This window comes from Notolabrus celidotus, chromosome 20 (assembly GCF_009762535.1).
Source record: "Notolabrus celidotus isolate fNotCel1 chromosome 20, fNotCel1.pri, whole genome shotgun sequence".
In the NCBI taxonomy this organism is placed as follows: Eukaryota; Metazoa; Chordata; class Actinopteri; order Labriformes; family Labridae; genus Notolabrus; species Notolabrus celidotus.
In genome coordinates, this window is record NC_048291.1 from 15,919,402 (window position 1) to 15,939,286 (window position 19,885).

The following is a 19,885-nucleotide window of genomic DNA, read 5'->3' on the forward strand; positions in this document are numbered from 1 at the left end:
TAAAAAATGAGCATATATTTTTCATAAAACAATCATATTTAACATATTTAACATTTGATATATTGTCTCAGCATTACTTTCAATTGAATATACGCTTTATTTGATTTGCAAACCTTTGAGTCGTGTTTTATTAACATTTTACACAGCGTCCCAAATCTTATAGAATCTGGTCGTAAATAAAACCTGAATTAGTAAGTACTAAAAAAAAAAAAACATGCTTATATTTTGAAGGTTGTCATGCCAAGAAACTGAATGATCAGTGCCAACAAGTACAGCACCTTTCACGGACATTTTCACAAACTGCTTCCCTGATAAAGTAAAACAGGAAAAAAAATAATACGGCAAAAACAAAATGTAATACTATGTACAACAATAAAACACCTGGTAAAATTTACAATGGTAATACACCAGATAAGACGTCCAAAGGACACAAAAGAAAATTTGTGGAGAATATGGCAGGGTCTTTGTAACCATTTGTGCCTGACTGTCTTGCTATGTGTGTGTGCGTGTGCGCATGCGTGTGCGTGCATGTATATATGTATGTCCTTCACTACTTACTAGTGCTGGGCGATACCATACTTTTATGATTCGATACCATACTGAATACTTTTTTGGCAATTTATTTGATACCTGATACCGATGACGATACTTTCAGTGATTTAAAAAAAAGATAAAATGCAATGCTTGAAAGACAACTCCCATGACAAATATTGTTCATTTAACAACTTTAATTTGCAAATCCTTTGGTGGCCTTTTTTTAAACAATGAAATAAATTTAGAAAAACACATAAATAATTAACATCCTTAATTTAAATAATCTGAGTGGAAAGCTTAAAACAGCCTCTTGAGTACAAAAACTTTGGAGCAAGTTACCCTAAAAGAATCCGAAGTGAAACTTGCGCTTTTATTTTGCATTTATTAATTAGTATCCATATGTCATTAGAGTAATCGATATTTATTAGACTAATCGATACTCAAATGAGTAGTGTGTGAGAATCGATATATCGATAACACAGAATCGATACGCCCACTACTACTACTTATACTACTACTACTACTTTTACTACTACTTCTTCTACTACTACTACTACTGCTGCTACTACCACTACTACTACTACTACTTCTACCTACCTACCTACAGGCAGGCTCATAAACAATGGATGTTAAACTGCCTGTTGCTTTACTTCAGTATTGCATTTTCAGAGAATTGATTATTGATATTGAAAGACTCCGATAACGTGCTTTCCGTTGGAACCTCGTTGTAGTCCTAATGTTACAATAGAACTACATTTCCCGTGGTGCTTCAGTCAGCAGCGGAGTTGGGCTTGTTGGGCGCGCTGTACAGAAGGCATTTCAAACAAAAATGGCGGAAAAACATACAGGAGCTGGAAAAGAAGGGTTTGTACAACATTTCAGTCGTTTTAACAACCAATGTAGCATTGAAACTTGACAGTTAATACAGCCCGTGTATTTAGACAGCTGTAGCTAGTTGAACACACATTTGCTATCTATCTATAAGTTTGGACTCAAATTAAATTAGCGTCAATAGATGTCGATGTTAGGATTTGCTATGATGTGAAAGATTGATGACTTAACTTTTACGGTTTTTTGACCAGGTATGTTTATTTGATTCCACCGATGTCTTGCATATCTACAGTCATTGACTGGTTTCTCTTGCAGTGTCGAAAGTGTCGCCGTCGCTGACACTGGAAATGAGGTAATGTTTATTAATTTTAAAAGACATTTTAAATAGCTAACAAACGGTACTTCTGCTCTCCTCTCATTGTAGTTTTGCTCTTCATTTCATATTTTTAATCAAGGTCAACTCGGCGAAACATACTTCGAAAAGATGCTCTTCTTCAAGCCCGAGTGCTGCATCCCCCTCACACAAATCACCCAGAACGGACTCCTCATCATCCATCTCTCGGACGACAGAGCCTGTGGAAGGACATTCGGATACAGACCAACAAGAGCTTCAGACCAGGAACATTGAGGGACCTTGCAGCCCTACTGTCAGCCCCAGTGCACAGAGAAAGTCCTGGAGGAGGGCAACCATAACCCGACGCTCCCTCCCCTACCCTTCAGAACCATATAAAGGTAAGGAGTTTGACTTTCCCTGTAATCACCATATTTTATTGAGTTTTAAATATATAGAAATACAAGCTCGTGTGTTTCTTATAGTTCTGTGCAGGGCATAAAATCCATCATTGCCACAGCAAGAGAGGTTCGAGAAACTGATTGAGGCTTCAATGAAGGTGTGTGTCCTGGGGTTATAGTAATAGGCAAAGTCAGTTGATCTTCATCTCACTACTAGTTTGATCAAGATATGTTTTCTTTTGCTGCTGGAAAATAGTTTGAAATGTTGCACAATAGATTGAACCAGTTGAACAGGTAAATGTTGAACATGGCATGTTCTTGGGTAGTTAAAACTGAAACAGCATTGAATTCTAAACAATAGCTAGAGAATGTGCATCATAGTAAAACTGGTGTTAAAGATGAACAACTTTTATTTCACTTCAGAGAAGGAACCAAATTTAGAAAAGTATCACATTTGAGGGTTTGATCATGAGCACCTACCTACTATATACAATGTGGTCCTAAAGAAATACTTTTTAATAATGTTTTAAACATAAGTGGATTACAAGGGCCTTGCACCAGGTTACAACTGTGCATGCAATTGTTTTGTTATAGTTTGCAACTGCAATATCCTTATTGATCTCTATCTAATCACCTCTGCTTTGTCTTTAGCTTGCAATAGAGAGAATGCAAAGTTCACTGCAGTCAGTACCAAAACACCTCACTAGAAGATTTTCAAAAACAAGGTTGGTTTTCCCACTGCTTCATTTGTCCATATTTTCATTGGGTCTTTAAACTAAATGAGGATCAATGAAACTGAATTGATTTTCTGTCTGTGTTCTGTATAGTTGAACGCATGCAGAAAGAGTGCACCTGTATAGCTGAAAACATACACAGCAAGTCACAGGATCATCTGATTCCTGCTAGTGCAATAAGGTAATGAAGTTTATTTTTCTGTCATCTTTCCATTTATGTTTTTAAAAATAATTTATAGTTTACCTTAAATCATTTGTTATTTGCTTTCAGTGATCCTGCAATGCACGGAGCAATAGAAAACTTCCAGAAAGCCATCTGCAGGTATGTTATCTAAATGTATATGGCACAAAAAGGTAAAAAGAGAATAGTACAGTTGGTGTGACCTATGGGTTTGTTTTTGAAACCTTTGTTGTGCTTTAGGCTCCAGGCAGAAAGTGAATCTTGGGAGGCACTCTTGAACAAACACCAGAAGAAGCAGAAGAGTTGGGAAGGTGAACATGTGTTTTATCATTGAGGACTGTGTTATTTTGTCAATATTGTCTTCTTAATTTTGTTTCAATAATCTGTTCTCTATTCATTACAGGAAAGTGGTGCAGGGCCAAGAGAAAGGCTTGTTGTTGGACCCTTCTTCTATGGCCCAGTCTTCACAGTACCATTTCATACAGAGTAAACCTGACTACCATGGTCTCCTCTGTAGCCAACAGCCCATGTTTCACACTATGGCAATGATAGTATGTCGAAATTACATTTTGTAATAGGATTAACAAGAAAAAAAAAACGTCAATGACAAAAAATGTCACTATTCTTTAAGAGTTGAAATATGATTGGGTTTGTTATTGTATAAGCAATTTATTTATAGTGCATTTTAAAAATACTAACCCTGGCAAGGGGGGGGGGGGGGGGAATTTAAGGAAGAGCTGCTTTGATGTGAGAGTAATCAAATCAAACTGAGTATTGGCAACATTTTCAAATTAGGTGGCTATTTGCCAGTGTTGCGGACATTGTTGTTTGAGTAAGATTAACCACAACCACGCTGCCCTGATAAAGCAGAGTGATTTGTTTCAAAGGTTGTACCCCTAGAATTATATGGGTGTTTTTCCTCCAAAGTGTTAACTTTCATATTTCTGTCATTTTGTCACCAACATAAAGTATTGTTTTGGCAGCTTTCAATATACTGACTGCATGTCAAATATGAATATACTGGACCTTCAAACAATTAAAATCTATGATGAAAGTGATTTAATCTGGGATAGGTTATGTGACTAATAAATGCATTTAATGTGTAGATGGACACTCAGTGTAAGATGGTTGGGGAGCTCTTTCCATCAAGAAGCATTCCGAGTTATTTGTGAAAGAGACCAGTGGGAGATTGGGTAAAGATTCATATTTGTCTTTCATCATTTTTATGACATAGTCTATTAAAATCAACAGTGATGTGGCAATTACAACTATTTTTTCCCCCCCCTAACAGCAGCAGAGGCAGGATTTCAGGATCTTTCACCTAACGTGGCCAAGAACCTTATGACTGCACCATTATCCTCTACAACTACATAGTCACCCTAACTGGAGGCATGCATCAGCAGTCTACTATGGATGGATCTTTATGTTTTTATATAAAGTTTACATTTGAATATTTTCTGGTCATTTTGATGTTTTATTTTTTGGTGACATGGTTCTTTGTTCGGTCTTTTTGTTATATCAAAGTAAACAAGAGTTCTATGTTTCAACTTCAAATAAAACCATCTTCCACAAAAGCTGGTTTGACAATGATGCTGAGTAGTTTATGTTTTTAGACCAGCAGATGGCACTGCCAAGCTATACAAAATTTGAGGAATATCATGAACGGCCAAAAGGGATTTTCAAGAAAGCCTGAATTACCTCATGGTCTAATCACTTGTATAACCTTAATCAAAGATGGTCAGTGGTTTCAAAATGAAGAACAAACATTTCTGGAACCCTCCCAAACTATTACTGTCTGAAATGAACTGTCTTTAGATATTCAAATAAAGTGTTTCAGAAGCCAAGACTGATGTTTTGCCAAGAAAAAAACGCTTTTAAATTTTAAGCAATGGGATGTAGTGATATTTTAACTTTGTGACTATAATGTACTTCTTGCAAACGGCAGAGCCCTGTTATCACTAATGGGAAAAAAATTAATCCATTGAAAAAAAGTTGTACAAAAGGAAAGCATAACTAAAGCCAAAAGATCATGCATTGTTGGAGTACAGAAAGATTCTGCTTACAGTCCATCTTCCAAGCCTTTTTACATTCTCATCCTCAGTCACATTTACTCTCTTTTTGGTGCTGCATCCATTTCACTTATCAGTGTCCCCTGACCTTCAGGAGGAGGCCCCTCCCCCACAGTGACTCAACCCCATCTCTTGCATTTGGCTGGGTCACTGATGCAGAACGAAGCTTTGACATTGTACCAGTCAGTCAAAGTTGTGCTCTATATCGCTTGATTCTCTTGGTCCCCTTTTCATTCATAAATGTTCTTACTTTGTATGTTTCATTTATGAATAGAGCAAAGAGAAATCCTCATCACACCATAGTTGCAAACAAGCAATAGCAATACTATTCTATGCCTCAGTGTTGGCATCTACAACACAGTACAGATAATTTGCTTGTGATTGTATTCAAGGGAGTCACTATCGAGCACAGGTTCAAGCAGAGAGAAGACAAGTGGGGTGTGAGCGTGAGAGTTGTGAGCAAGGAGGATGGTGCACAGCAGGAGAGATCGATTCTTATTTAGATGAAAATGAGGCTTGATGCTTGTGGGGTGAGAGGAGGGCAACTTTAGCATCCAAATGAATAGAAGTTTCACAGCAATGATCCTAACCTGCAACCACCAACAACAAAAATGTAAAGAAATTTACAAAAGGCAATGACAGTCTTCTTACAAAAGAGGAAGGTTTCTTCTGACAGCCATAGGCCTAGTTTACATGGTAACCCCTGCAGCTTTTCACTTATATGGTATTATACTCAGTGGCTTTGAAAAATCAAGTGACCGCAGTTAAAGGCATGTTAGAAGTGAACTGATGTTTGGGATGCTGGACTTCAAATAATGTGCCTATGGATTTACCAGGTTCTCCATTTGTGAATAGACAACTAATAGAAAGAGAGACACAGGGATCTTTAGTAATATTAACACTTGGTTTGGGTTATATTTCTATGTTCTGGGAACTGGTTGTTTGGCTGTGGCAGGAATAACATATCGAAGCAGTTGAAATTCACAGCTTGACAATACAGACAAGAAAGCTGAGTTATGACTTGTACTTCATGCATGGAACATTTACTGTTTAACTTTACTGTATTTCTTTACTTTTTGTCTAACTTTAGATAGATTAGCTACAGATTGTGGTGGATGATGTGTAGAGAGTCAGCATAAACCATTGCCAGTTTGGTCCTACTCTCTCATGCACACCCATCATCTTTTCACTGTACAGCAAGACTGGCTGCAGCTCTCCTCCACATCCATTCAGCCAGCCATTCGTCTTGGAAAGCTGTCTCTTTGATCTGAGTGATAAACTACAGCAGAAATGCCTAGTTTGCAAAAAACAAGGACACTTGTTTTCAATCTGTGCTGTCAACATTTTCATACTGAAAACTGATGGGATGTTTCATTCTCAGGGATTTACGCCAGGATGATATTCTTTGGTTGGGCTGTTTTGCTTTGATACTGTTGTTTAAATTGCTACATTTTGCCCATATTGGAAGATCAATGAATTGCCTTTTGGGCAAAAACATATTACACAGCACAGACTAAAAGGGACTGATCATTTTCTGCCCTTCATTTTTTACTATTCAACACACTTAACAATCAGGTGAGGGTTTTTATACCCATGCATATGTTCCAAAAATGTTTTAAGCAAATGTGCAATCAGACAGGGAGTTATTTCTACACAACGCTTTCAAGTTTTGACAGCTGAATGCAAAAGCTGTGCCATTTGCTCAAGTGGCACAGTATCCCAGTCCTGGTATTCAAAACAACAAACGATTACTTCGTTTGGTGGAGAAATGCAGTCTGTGGTATACCCTTTAAGCTGGCACTGTGATTAGAACCAGGTTGGACTTACTGGGGGCTGTGGTGGAGATATGCACATAGAAGAAGCTAGAGGCCATTCTAAATTACACAGATAATCTACTCCACAACTTCTTTGAGGACCAGAGAAACAGCGGCAGTGGACGGCTCATCTATCTGCGCTGCAGGACTGAGAGATACAGAAAGTCATTCATCCCTGCAGCCATGAGGCTTCATAACGCTCTAGCCAATGGGAGATGAGCTGATAGACACCTGAATTACTTGTTTTATGTGATTTTTATAATTTGTATCTCCTTGGGGATTAATAAAGTGCATTCTATTCTATCATATCCTATTCTATTCTATTCTATTCTATTCTATTCTATTTAATTCATGGGTACTTATACTTTAACAAACTACCACTGCAGTAAATGTTGATGACGTCGGGAGTAGGCTGGTCCGTTTATTAAATACTTTTCACAGTAGAATCATGACACCTGGAAACAAAATGCATGTAGAGATTTGAAGTTATGATATAATATTCATATTATTATATTTGCATGAACTTCAGAGAAGCTAGCCCTGTTTGTATTTATGTTGATCCCCCGTGTCTTTACAAGTCTTCATTAACTCAACCATGAGCGGAATGCTGCGAGTTTAATTGGCAGCGCCCACGCACACCTCTCGCGCAGCTCGAATCATCCCACAGACTCGCGCGACATCAATAACAATGGCAAACCGGAGTCTGTTTTGGTAGATTTGTGATTGGAGCTTGATGGACTGAAAGCTTAGTTGCTGTATTCACGTCTTATTTTCCTTTTAAAGTGTCGACCCCTGTACTCAGAGAAAAGCGATCGTTCCTCGTTGTAGTTTTCATTCTACCATATTGTTTGAAAATGTGCGAGGCGCTGTTGGCCAGCTCACACAGTCTGTGCATGTGTGTCCCTGCTGCTCTTGTGTTGGGCTACAGCTACTAACCTAGCTGCTTTTCACTCGGTGCTTAGCTAACGTTAGCCTGGCCGCGTTTGTTGACTTGAGGGGGGAAACAGAAGCGAATGTAAAGCGTGCGTGTGTGATCTGTTTTGTGACACCGGCTCTTAACTATTTTAAACCCTTTGCTGTCGGGTGAATACAGAGGCGTTGTATGATTTGTCGCAGAAAATACTTTGCTGGCTAGCTAACAGGCTAGCTATTTGTGTGTATTCTTCGACTGAGGAAAACGGCGAGTTTTCTTTGAAAGTATGGATGACCAGACCAGGATGATGACGAGTCTCGCCGGACTCGGTGGACTACCACAAGCCGATGTCGGCGACCCAGACTCGGTTAGGAAACAGCAGTCCCTCGGTCAACCCCAACAAGACATAGGGGATATCCTACAACAAATAATGGCCATCACCGACGAGAGCCTGGACGAAGCACAGGCCAGGTAAGGCAGGCGAAGAGCCATTTTCCACTGAAGACGGCTAAGCTAAAGTGCATTGTATTCCTCTTTTTTAAAATTATTTAGTAGGTAAGAGCTCCGCAGAAACGCCAGTGTATGTTATTCATGACGCCAACATATACACTATAAACATCGCACTGTAAATCGCCTCTGAAAAAAAAAATGTAATACAATCACTAACAAACAGATGACAGTGCTGTTGTGTCATTAGTTTCAAATGAGGTTCTTTGTTACTTAAAATCTAGTTTTAATGGTACACTAGTCGGAAAACGTGATCACTTTCTTAAGTATGGCAACCAAGTGAAGCCTAGGAGGGTTTTTGTATGACTGATTAAAATAAACAAAAGTTCCAACTTCTGACTGAGTGTGAAATATCACTGTTTATCATTTTATATAACAACTTGCTCAATACCAAAGCCACAACTGCAGAGAAGATTTTCCAGTTCAACAAAGATGTTTTATAAGGCCAGTGCTCTGGATAATATAAAGTTCAAGAATTTTTACCTTGACTTATTTGTTCCCTATGCCATACAGTGTTGAACAAAGATGGCAACATAAAGTTTCTCTTCGAATCTTTTTTAAGCAACAAAAAGCTCCTCAGCAGTATACTAAATGCACCAAGTTAAGCTTTTGCATGTTTTATGTATATTTAGTTGGAGCTACTTGAAATAATTTTATGTTATAACGCTGCTGAATATTGCTGTGTAAATTAGAATTGCCTTATTATAACAACATGTATCAGATATGGTGCTACACCTCAAATATGTGTCAATAGTATAAGTTACTGATATGTAAATTAGGCTGAAATTAAAGCAAGGCTTAGGATGGCTCAATTGTCCCACTTATCTGCTGAGTGTTTCTGTGATGACAGCACTCATTCATTTATATGACTCATCAATTAATGTTTGTGTAGGAGGTATTTTAATGAAAATGTTATTGGAAGTATGTACTGTAGTGAGCAATAGACCCGCACTGACTTGCCAAGTGGCTAAAAGAGCATAAGGTCAGTTTCAAAAGGAGCGTCAGTATTTTAACAATAGGCAAACCGTCCACTGCAAGACTGTGACCCCAGTGTGATGTGTCATTAGCTAGTGATTTTCCACCCAACATTTGACCACCTGGTTCTCTTAATTAATTCACTCCTCTTTCACTCCCTCCCTCCCTGGTGTTCATCCTTTCATTGTGTGCTGGGTGCAATCAATTCTCCTATAATGTGTACGCGAGTGCAGCTGTCCGCAATCGAGTTTCTATTAATGAGATGGTGGTGAGGGGGAGGGATGATGCTACACCAGCAGCGTATGAATACTAGGATATTACCATTTCTTTGGTACAAGTTTGATGACTTAATCAGGCTTTATTTCATGAACTGTTTTATGCTTTTGAATATACCTCATGGTAGTTAATATTTCTCCTCCCAGGACTTTTACTATGTCCTGTACTGCACTGTTTGATCAAAGCTGAATGTAAAGATATGTATGTATTGGCTTAACTGAAGTGTATGCTTTGCAAATGTGAGTCATTTATTCGGAAGACCAATTATAGCTTTAACACATATAAACCTTAGGATGTTCTGAATAACCGAAACAGGTGGGGCTGTTTTAGCAGTGACAGAGCTGTCCAAGCTAAATGCTGGGTATCTCAACTTGTCGTCATTTACGGATGAATTGTGTAGGATGTAAAATTAATTCCTTGATGCTGTGCATAGTAAGTACAGTTAATGAAGGAACTGTTGTGGATTAAACATACATTTTTTAACCGTACATATTGAGCATTAATTTATCCACTATCATGCCTTTTAAGTGTTGAGATGTTACTTTGTTTAAATATTATCTACCAGGTTTAATTTAGGTCAGAGGCCAAAACGTAACTAGACTTCAGGACTTTATGCAGTCTGCTGTAAGAAAAAGGTTTGCTATGAAAGCATAGCTGAAATGTTAAATCATTATCAACATCATGCCCAGCCCTGATCAATTTTGCCACCCACACATCAGACCCTCTGACAGTTATCATACAAATTGACATGTGACATGTGTTGCATGAGCATGACACCCTTGTTGGTAAGGGTGGCAGTGTGTTGGGATGGGGAGTGGCCAGGGCACCGCAAGAACTCGGTGTTGCAGAGTACACTTCCTGCGCACCATCCACCCTCATCCTCTCACCCTGTTGCCATATGTTCAGATGCTGGCCAGAGGAATCGCCGGCGCATTGGGGTGGATCAGACGACCCCACAGAGGGAGGGAGAGCAGGGGGGGGCATGGCAGGGGGTGGCCTGCCACTCAACTTCCAGCACAGGTCAGTACAGGACCGCATGAGCACCTCCTTCTCCCCCTCCTGCTCATTCCCTCCATGCTGATGGCAGCCCTCCCCCAACTCAAATCCAGCAGTGATTGAATTGGCAATCTAAATTACATATTAAATGCTTCACACATTAGTCTTTAATTCATTCTGCCCAAATATTCACACAGAAAGGCAGTCTTTTGGGATACACAGAGTATGTGTACTATTTTCTAGTCCCCTCACTTGTACTGCTGTGAACATACACAACTGGAATTGCTGTTGAGGTCAGGCATGGCCAAATCATATTCATCTGTGGTTGTTTTAATGTGCTTTTGGCAATGTCTTTGGAAAAGTTACTGTATTTCTAAGGGTCTTTTGGTACTTGTTTCACAAGTTTTTAATCCACACTTAAAATAGAGGTCTCATGCTGGCTTTGTTTAGATTGTCACCTAACCTTAAAATACATTTAGCTCAAATTTGTATTAAATTTGTGCCACTGAAACCTGTTTTGCAATAAAGAATGCCTGTTCTTTTGTTAACTCCACGTAACACATCAAATGCCCTTTTACTCCATGTTAACTTTATGCCACACAAGTGAGACATTCACATAAGAAATCGTCTTTTACACCAGCACTGGAAACTACTGTCATCCAGGTAGCATAGTTTTAATAGACACCTTTCTGACAACCTCAAAAATGAAGGAATGTAATGAGCTATGTGTATGTACTAAAATATCTTGCATGGTTGGTTACATGTTTTTATAGAGCCTCACTCGTGGTTGAATCTGAAAGAAAAAAATAAAGACTCAAAATTCTGTAGGTTCTGTTCTTAGGTACTAACGCACCCTCTCACTTTGAAAATTGATGTTGACTATTCCACAGTACCCTGTTAGATGAGGTCATTCATTTAGAGTACCAGTGATACTACAGTACGCCAGTCATACATGCTTTATATACAGTAAGCATGTGTAAGTGATTTGTATTAGAATATAAAGTAGCGTCCTAATTTGTTAATTTTTAATTGCAGTGTAGAAGTTAGTGTAACTGTAGAAGTTATGGAAATGAAGTGATACTTCTATTGAAATTCCATTTCCGATTTAACAGTAAACCTCTTTATCAACTCACCATGTTCTTTCAAAGAGCACATTTTCTGTATGATTTGGAAAATTGATTAATGTGTATTAACTGTAGAATCAGGTTCTCAGCGATTATGACCTTGAGGTTTGGCATCATTACCTGTTCCACAGTGCAGAGCATCCAAATGACAACATTACTCTTGCTAGTTCAGACTGATGCTTCAGTGATGTTTATTTGCTGACAAAGGCATTCTAATATTGTCAATGTCTTTGAGCAATATGGTTCTGGCTATGTTGCACTGAACTCTTGAAATACTGTATGCACAATACATACAGTTCATATACTTGTTGTGAAGGGGGGGGGGGGCATGGAATAGAGGTCTGTGTATCATAATCTTCCTCGCTTTCTCCCTCTCTTATTCCCTCCTCTCTCTACAGGAAGCATGCCCTGAACTGTCACAGAATGAAGCCAGCCCTCTTCAGCGTTCTCTGTGAGATCAAAGAGAAGACAGGTGAGTTTCTACTTCACTCGTTCTTTGTATTCTACAGTTTGCTCTGGATCTAACCTAGAGTGTTGAGATGTAGTGTGCCTTTTCTTCAGTAACCTGACACTTCCTAGTTTTCTCAGCCTCAAAGTGAAGTCTGTTGACTTTATACAGATAGTTTTAGTTGAATAGTTAAATTAGTGACATGATCTGTGCACGCACTGGGTTTGGGATTGTTCCTAGGATGCACTGAAATGTTTTGTTCTGGCCAAGTAATTTCAGGAACTAACATTGTCCAGACTTCACACCAACCTGCTGAAACTGATTTTTGGTGGATCAATGTTTGTCCTTGTTTTCAAGTATGTCTTGGAGTAGATCCTGTTTACAATTGAATTTCTTGCATCTGAAATAATAATCAGGACTATATATATATAAAATACAGTAATGGTGCAACCTCAGCAATGTTTTCCAAATCTAAGGTGGGAATAAAAGCCTTCTGCTATGCAATGCCCCAACATTGAGGGCTGCAAGATAAATTATATTCATATTAATTAATCTGCTATTTTGATTTAACAAATTGTTAATAATTTGGTCAAAGAATGTGAAAATTGTAATCCCATTTTGGTAGTGCAAAATATGTCTTGAAGGTATTTTTTATGTCCAACCAACACTCTAAAAGAAAAAAATACAGAACCCATAAAGAGTTTTGAAAACTAGTTCATCCCTACATTAAAGAAGCCGAATCACCAACATGTTTGGCATATGTGTGAAAAACAACAGAAATGACTATCACTTACACAACGAGTTGGTCCCCTAGGACTATATAAAATATGGACATAGTATCTGTGACGTCACCCATCTGTTCCTGAGCACTGTTTTGAAGCCAATCGACGGCGGCAGCCATATTGGAAATGCAGAACTCAACCAGGCATAGTGTGACGTAAAGGGCAGAGTTTGAGCCTCCTAGCCAACAGCTATGTGTTCCCGTCCAGGAGTCAAGTCAGTCATGTCCTTATTTGGGCAAAAAGTCGTAATCTTAATATCTTCTGAACCTTCGCGATAGAAAAAAAAAACCTCACCAATACAGTGTGATAGAGAAATTAGCTACATAGAGCCAAGCAGTTTTTTGAACCAGGCTGTAAACATGTTTATTAACGCTGCAAAGATCGTCTTTTTTGAATTGGTGTCTATGTGGTTTCCGGTGTTTCTGCTGCCAGCTCAAGTGGATTCTCGATGAATTGCAGTTCATAACACTTTCGCATGGGCTTCATATTTGAGACTGGAGGTTGCCTCTTAGTCCTAACTTTATAAAGTTCATGCACAGCTAGTTGACAGCAAGCAGAGAAATCCCACAAGGGTTAATGCAGTACACTTAAACTGTTGTGCTATTAGTAAAAAGGGCTGTTTTTTCTCTAACCATATTGAAAATGTTAGTCAACATGGCAGTTGGTAGTTGTCTTGAGAATAAGTTGCTTAGCACATACATGTGTTCTCTTCATCTAAATATACAATGCTAAGCAGAAACTATCCTACCAGTTTCACAACAGATACTTCTGAATGCAAGGAACATAGTAATCAAGTTTTTGTAAATATGTCAGGATGCTCTTAATGAAAGAACTACTCAAAGTAAACATGCTGGTTTTCTCATCTTGTGGGTTATTCCAGTCAGCTATCAGACTCTAGTATGGCTGGAAGGTGCAGGCCTGGGATGGATGGCAGATTGATGGTTATGGTACTGTAAATGGGGTGCATTTTTAAAAACCACTCCCTCTGCCTTTCCATCTGTGTTCTTGTCTGTCTTTGTGTTCTCCTCTCTTTCACTTGCTGTATGTGTCTTCTAATAGCAAACATCTCTTGTTCAAACACAATTTGAAAATGCTGCACTGCTGCCTGTTGTGGCCCTCTGTCAATAATGTATTATTGCTCTCCAGTGATTGGACCAAAGTAAAGGCTAGGCTTGAGTGAGTGGGGCAGGGTACACTGTTTCCCAGGCAACCAGTGGTCTTATTTACCCTAATGCCATTCACTTTGATTTTCACATTTAGTCTCCCAGCGAACTAGAGAGAGGCTCTATGAGCACCCATATAGTAAGACACACGAGAGCAGACATGGCGTGAAGGCAGGTTAACAGTACATTTATGCATTAAGTGAATATGCCAGCCATGTGATAAAAAGATCTTTGCCTGTAGTCTGCTGGCCATCTGCCACTAGTGGCCCCCTAACCACACTGTACCTGCTTTGGCATTTTCTCTGCTACTCCATCAGACCCCCTGCAGGCCCCATTATGTGCCTGTGGAATTTGAATTGACTTTTCCTTCAGTGCTGCTTGTGGAAGACCCAATCTGTAGTCCTCTTGTATCTCCACAGATTTTCTGCAGTCTTTTTTTTTTTCACTAACAAACATGCACTTGTGTCGACACTCCGCCATACACACACTGTCTTTTTTGAACATGTACACACAGCGAACGAGGATAAAAGCAAACTCGGTCTTGGGTCTACTCCTACTGCCTCGGTCTTGTCCTCTCCCCCTCCCTTTGCCTTGCTCTCATTCTTGAAAGAGAAGACTTGCTCTGAACTCAGGGCTTTGATATGGTAATGTAATGGTGGTGGTGGTGGAGGAGGAGGGGAGGGGGGGGGGCTGGGGGATGGGTTGGTGAATTCCTCTGAGTGCTGCAGTTCGTTAGATTGTTTTCATTGTAAAGGAAATGTTCTGCGCTAATGCCAGTACCCCTCTCGCACCACCATCACTTCAAAACACCCCTGCTTTAACACACTGCATGCACTGTCCTGTGCTACATGAAATTTGAAACTTGTTAATAGTTAAGATACAATTCAAAAAAAGGAAAAGCACTTGGAGAGAGATAGAAAATGATCAAAGTTGAGAGCTAGTGGCTTGCTTCAACTCAGTTCTGTTCTCCCTCACTCTCATGGGTATTTGCTGTAAAAATAGCTCTTGGTGCAATGGGACAGCTTATGCCAAATCTCTCACAAGCCACTGCAGCTACTCTCTGAAGTTTTTTATTTAGTTTGGGGCATGTTTGAGGTGTTTCTCCTTACTTTTATGCATCCCTTGTGCTTTGCACATAACAGAGAACGTGTCACTCACTCTGTTCTGTCACCCTGTTTGAGTAGCTCTATTCCAAGCCTGAATGTTCCCTGTTTATTTTTGGACAGGTTTTAAATGAATATAAAAATAGCTTAAAGGAAATTTGAGGAGTTTGAGAGTTCCCCAAAAGGTCCCTAGTTCTTGGGGAAAGTTCCTGCTGTCAAAAAGCCCATTTTGTTGCTCTGTTAGATGCCCAGTGCCAGCGGTCCCCAGAGTGCATTTCAGGCAATGATAATTTATGATCTGCCTTCAAACAGTAGAACTCTTGTATCTCTGTGTACTGTAACCATCATCTGAGTCGGTTAACCAATCTTAGCTTGATTATCAAATGCTGAGGGAAATTGTGGTTGAAAATAAATAAGTCGACCATAATGTCATCCTATTTTAATGTAATTTTCCATCCATGTTGAATGGAAATGTTTTATTTAATAACACCTTCTAGCGCCAGAGTCTTAGATTTTCTGCCTGGTGGCAGAGCCAGCAGCATGGAACTAGTTTTTTTGGCAAAGCAGCCAGCTAACAACCCATCCTATTAAAAATTTTACAAGGTGGATGAATGGTGACAAGTCATATTTTTTCATTACTATTTCTGGTTACATTTGATAAAAGAATATCTCTGATTTGTACCTTTTATCAATGGCTACAAGAAATGTAAATTTGCAAGACTCCCATAATAATAAAAATCCTTAAAATTAAAAATGTTCGGTGTTAACCTATTGCTCTTATTTTAAGTTGTTTTTGTCATATATTTTACATTTTAATTTGTATCATTGATCATTGGAATTGACTATGCATGGCTTTATAATCCATCATCAAAAGGGTGTAAACCATCAAGTGGTGTCTTTGCATTTAATACCTCTTCAAAATGGGCTTTCTGAATGTATCCAGCAACCCGTACAAAAAAACACACCATCAGAAATGTAGCCCATTTTTCTCTAAAGTACATACAATACTTTCCTTTTCCTTATGACTTACCAAAAAATTACAGCTAGTTAACAGCATAGATCTAAATGGTGGACTGGGTTTTAATGTTTTGTAAACATTCTAGTTCTGACTCGAAATATTTCTTGTCTTGGTATTCATTGAACTTAAGTGGCATTTATGTAAAACAATACAGGCTCTAACAACAAGTAAATTAATCTAAATAGATGCTATGTGTCATCACAGCAAGAATAAAACTCATCAGAAACCTAAGTTATATTTGCTTATGTTAGAGTTTCAGTGGTCATGTGAGAGAGCTGATAACTGAAGATTTTACTTATTTAAATGTTTAGATTCTAACAATTTTCAAGAGCATGACGTCTGGTTAATCAGATGCCTCTTTCCCTTTCATCCCCTCCAGAAGCTTTGTGAAGCTATCAAACTTTTTTTTAGGTTTACAACTACTTGTGCTTTTTGAGCAGGTACTGATGCCAGTGATTGCCTTCTTTTAATGGCCAATATTGATATCATTGATATCAAAAAAGTATACAGTGCAATTTTACCTTGACGAAGTTCATCAGAAAAATCTTGAAAAATCTTTATTGTTACAGACCATTTTGCATTCAATTTATATTTACAAACTGTCAAATCAGACATGTTCAGAGGAATTCAACAGCATCCCTTAATGGCAAATTGCAGACCCCCACCTACTGTGTCCGAAGGCTTCTTATAACGTAAACAAAATGAATTATCAGTTGTTTTTATTGGATCAAATTTTATCATTATATGAATGATAAGAAAATATTACCATTAATGCATGATCATTTTCGGACCTATATACTTCATGCATCCCGTATAAATCCTCAATTTTCTCTATTCACGCTCACTTTACATCCGTGTTGGATTTCTCATTGGCTTTCCAAAAATTCTGTTGCTGTTTGTGGTTGTCCTGCCACTCAGTGTTTTTTTCTTTAACCTGCTTCTTTGCAGAAGCGAATGAAAAAAAGATAGTGTGTGTCTGGGGGTGGGGATGTTGGGGTGCAGGAGTGATACAGGGAGATTGATGAGGCAGTAAGAGCAGGAGTAATTACTCGGTGTCCATTCCCCAAGCCAGATTGGCAGACGGCTATATCACACAGACCCCTGGCCCTGACAGACACACCAACGCCCCCCACCCCCTAACTCAAACTGGGTAGGCAGAAGACCCAACCTTCAGCGTAGCCTAATGGTGTGTGGGCCAACTGATTTCCCCATGTGGTATTATTCCTAAAGGAACTTGGCTTCTGTATATTAAAGAGGGAAACTGCTGTCAGATGTGTATTTTCCAATAGGGAAAACCAAGTGGATATGCTTAACTTGCTGCAACATGATTTGCCAAGAGCAATGACTTGGTTCTCCTGTCACTGAGTATATCTTTAGAACTGAGCTAGATATGGACAATAGTGTATGACTCTGTGATAGCTCACATGTTATTCACAGCAAGAATTGTTTGAGTGAAGTGAGGGGTTATCTCGACATAACTAAGCTTCTGGGTTTTTTTGTCTAATCAGAGAATTTATTGGAAGACAAAAGCAAACTTAAGTCAACATTTGCCAATCATTTGCCAATATGCTTAATTGTAGAAAATAGATTTGCAGTGCCAGATATTATTAGAAAAACATCATGTGAAAGTAAACAGAATGAATCAGTACTATATTTTGTCATATTGTGTTACTTTTACTTTCTAAATTAATCAAGTTTGGCAAAAAAAGTATTGACACACAGGCCAATACAGTATCAGCTTTGTCTGTCACCGTTTGTGTCCATATTTTCAATAAACTGATAGGCAGGATGCCATGTTTTCCACACTTACCTTTTTTAATTTAGATACACAAACACCCCACCAGTTTAGGGCCAATAACAAGAAAGACGACGAGTTACCCATCAGTACTGGTTGGGATATGCACTGGCCGAACCCTACCTCTTCATCTCATGTGCCCTCCCTCACAGCATGTTGATGCATAACACTCTGCTTTTGGGCTTTGCTTCTAAAGGAAGCCAGCATCTCCTTAATTAAAGATATGTAAATGTGGTCTCAGCTGGATTGCATTAGTTTGGTGGCAGTGGGTTGGAAGAGTGTCGGAGCCGAGCTTCTAATCCTGACTAATTAAGGATTAATTACAATTGATGGGTGCCTTCCACCCCTCTACAGCAGTGCACATTGCTGTCTCAGACAGTATGTTTGTATATTTTACACCATGTCATAAATGCAAGGGAGAGATTGTTACATCAGAAATGGCTGAGGAGGGGCTCCCAGCCTTGCCAAGATTAGCAGAATGCTATAGGTCATTATAAAGTGAGGAGCGCACTCCCTCTAAAACTTGTGAAGCTTAACACCAGTATAGATTGATTAAGTGCTACCTCTGGGTAATTAAGAGTCACATTTTCTGAGAGGATGATTATTCTGTCTTGCCATTTATGAATAAGTTCATTTCATAGTGTACAGGTCAGCACAACATATTAAAGTGACCTTCTGTAAAACCAATGTTGGTAAACATGGTATTAGCACAGTGATGTTACTCCTTATTTAACTGTTAATGCAAAACTGGTAGATAATACCTGTGTAGACAAACCGCGGAGCATCAGCTCTCTCTGGCAACATCTGACTGTGTCATAATGCTTGTTCACTTGTTATAAATGGGCACTGCTCTTCTGATCTATCGCTTAATTGCCACCTAATTTGCATAACAGTGCAAATTAACGACCTCTCAAATGAGCGTTCATTTTTCACAAAGTCTTTAGGAGCTCCTTAAGAGTCTGTGCTAATGAGCACAGGAGGCAGCTGGCCTGATGAGAGTTGACTGGGGGAAGATCCTAGCAGTGCTTTAACAAGCCTCCTGCTTAGGTGCTCTTCGTCATCTTCTTTTTACTCCTGTGACATTTTGAGTCTTTCTTCTATGTTTCCACATCTTTCTCCGTGTGCAGAACTGCACTAGACGAGGGATATTGTGTACAAAATCGAGTCAGGTACTCCATAGTGCTCGATAAAACCTTTAAAACACCGTAGTTTGGAAAATGTACCTTTAATTGTTTTGGCTAAAAGGTCTTTATTGCTCAGTAAGATAAATAAAAAACAAATGTGCTCCCAATTATGTAATGCTCTGATATTGTGTTAAAGTATCTAATGAACTATTAACTAATTATTTTAAACAATTAGTGTTCTCGCAATCTCCCTTGAAAAAGAGATCTTTGATCTCAATAGAATGACCAACCTGGTTAAAAGTTAAATAAAAAATAATCTCTTTGCCTTTTGGGTAAAGTAGTAGCAGGTATAAAAATATAACGTCATTTGGATTAAAAAATCATCAAATTATCACTCAAAGTTTGCCTAAAATGTGTAATTATGTCTAAGCTTAAGCTTCTTTATAGCTACAAACTTTTCAATTAACTATGCAAATACAGAAATCATTATTTTGGCCTAATAGGAGGATTTAAGTATTGAAATTTCCATTGGGCTTGGAACTTATTTTTTCATGTTAATATGACTGGATTGTCAAAATCAAAAAAACAATTGTCTCCATTATTTACAAATGTTTTCATTGTTCAGAACATAAACCTGTAAAATAGACTCTGCTTGCTTGAGGTCCGATGTAGCTTTAGCCTTTGTCTTTTTGTAGAGAGCTAGTAATGGTGTTTGACCAAAGTATGACGTGGTGGGAGTTTTGCTCCAGTGTATACAATCCGTCTG

At 38.7% G+C, this 19,885-nt stretch overlaps 1 protein-coding gene and 1 long non-coding RNA gene across 3 annotated transcripts in view; both read left to right on the top strand.

Annotated features, from left to right (window-relative positions):
• The first annotated feature begins 1,273 nt into the window (after nt 1–1,273).
• On the top strand, nt 1,274–4,602 carry LOC117831920. The gene is made up of 11 exons (XR_004635102.1): nt 1,274–1,398; nt 1,681–1,717; nt 1,821–2,097; nt 2,182–2,255; nt 2,749–2,822; nt 2,925–3,012; nt 3,103–3,153; nt 3,253–3,323; nt 3,416–3,563; nt 4,119–4,205; nt 4,304–4,602. It is a non-coding gene; the product is annotated as an uncharacterized LOC117831920 (long non-coding RNA).
• A 2,911-nt stretch (nt 4,603–7,513) lies between these two features.
• pbx4 (pre-B-cell leukemia transcription factor 4) overlaps nt 7,514–19,885 on the top strand; it is a 30,377-nt gene continuing 18,005 nt past the window's right edge. Inside the window, exons 1-3 of one of the 2 annotated variants that reach the window (XM_034710810.1) lie at nt 7,514–8,279; nt 10,473–10,586; nt 12,085–12,158. In XM_034710810.1, the coding sequence (XP_034566701.1) occupies nt 8,095–8,279; nt 10,473–10,586; nt 12,085–12,158 (373 nt within the window). In that variant the 5' untranslated portion in view covers nt 7,514–8,094. The remainder of the gene's footprint in view (nt 8,280–10,472; nt 10,587–12,084; nt 12,159–19,885) is intronic. The other variant, XM_034710811.1, reaches the window with a different exon arrangement.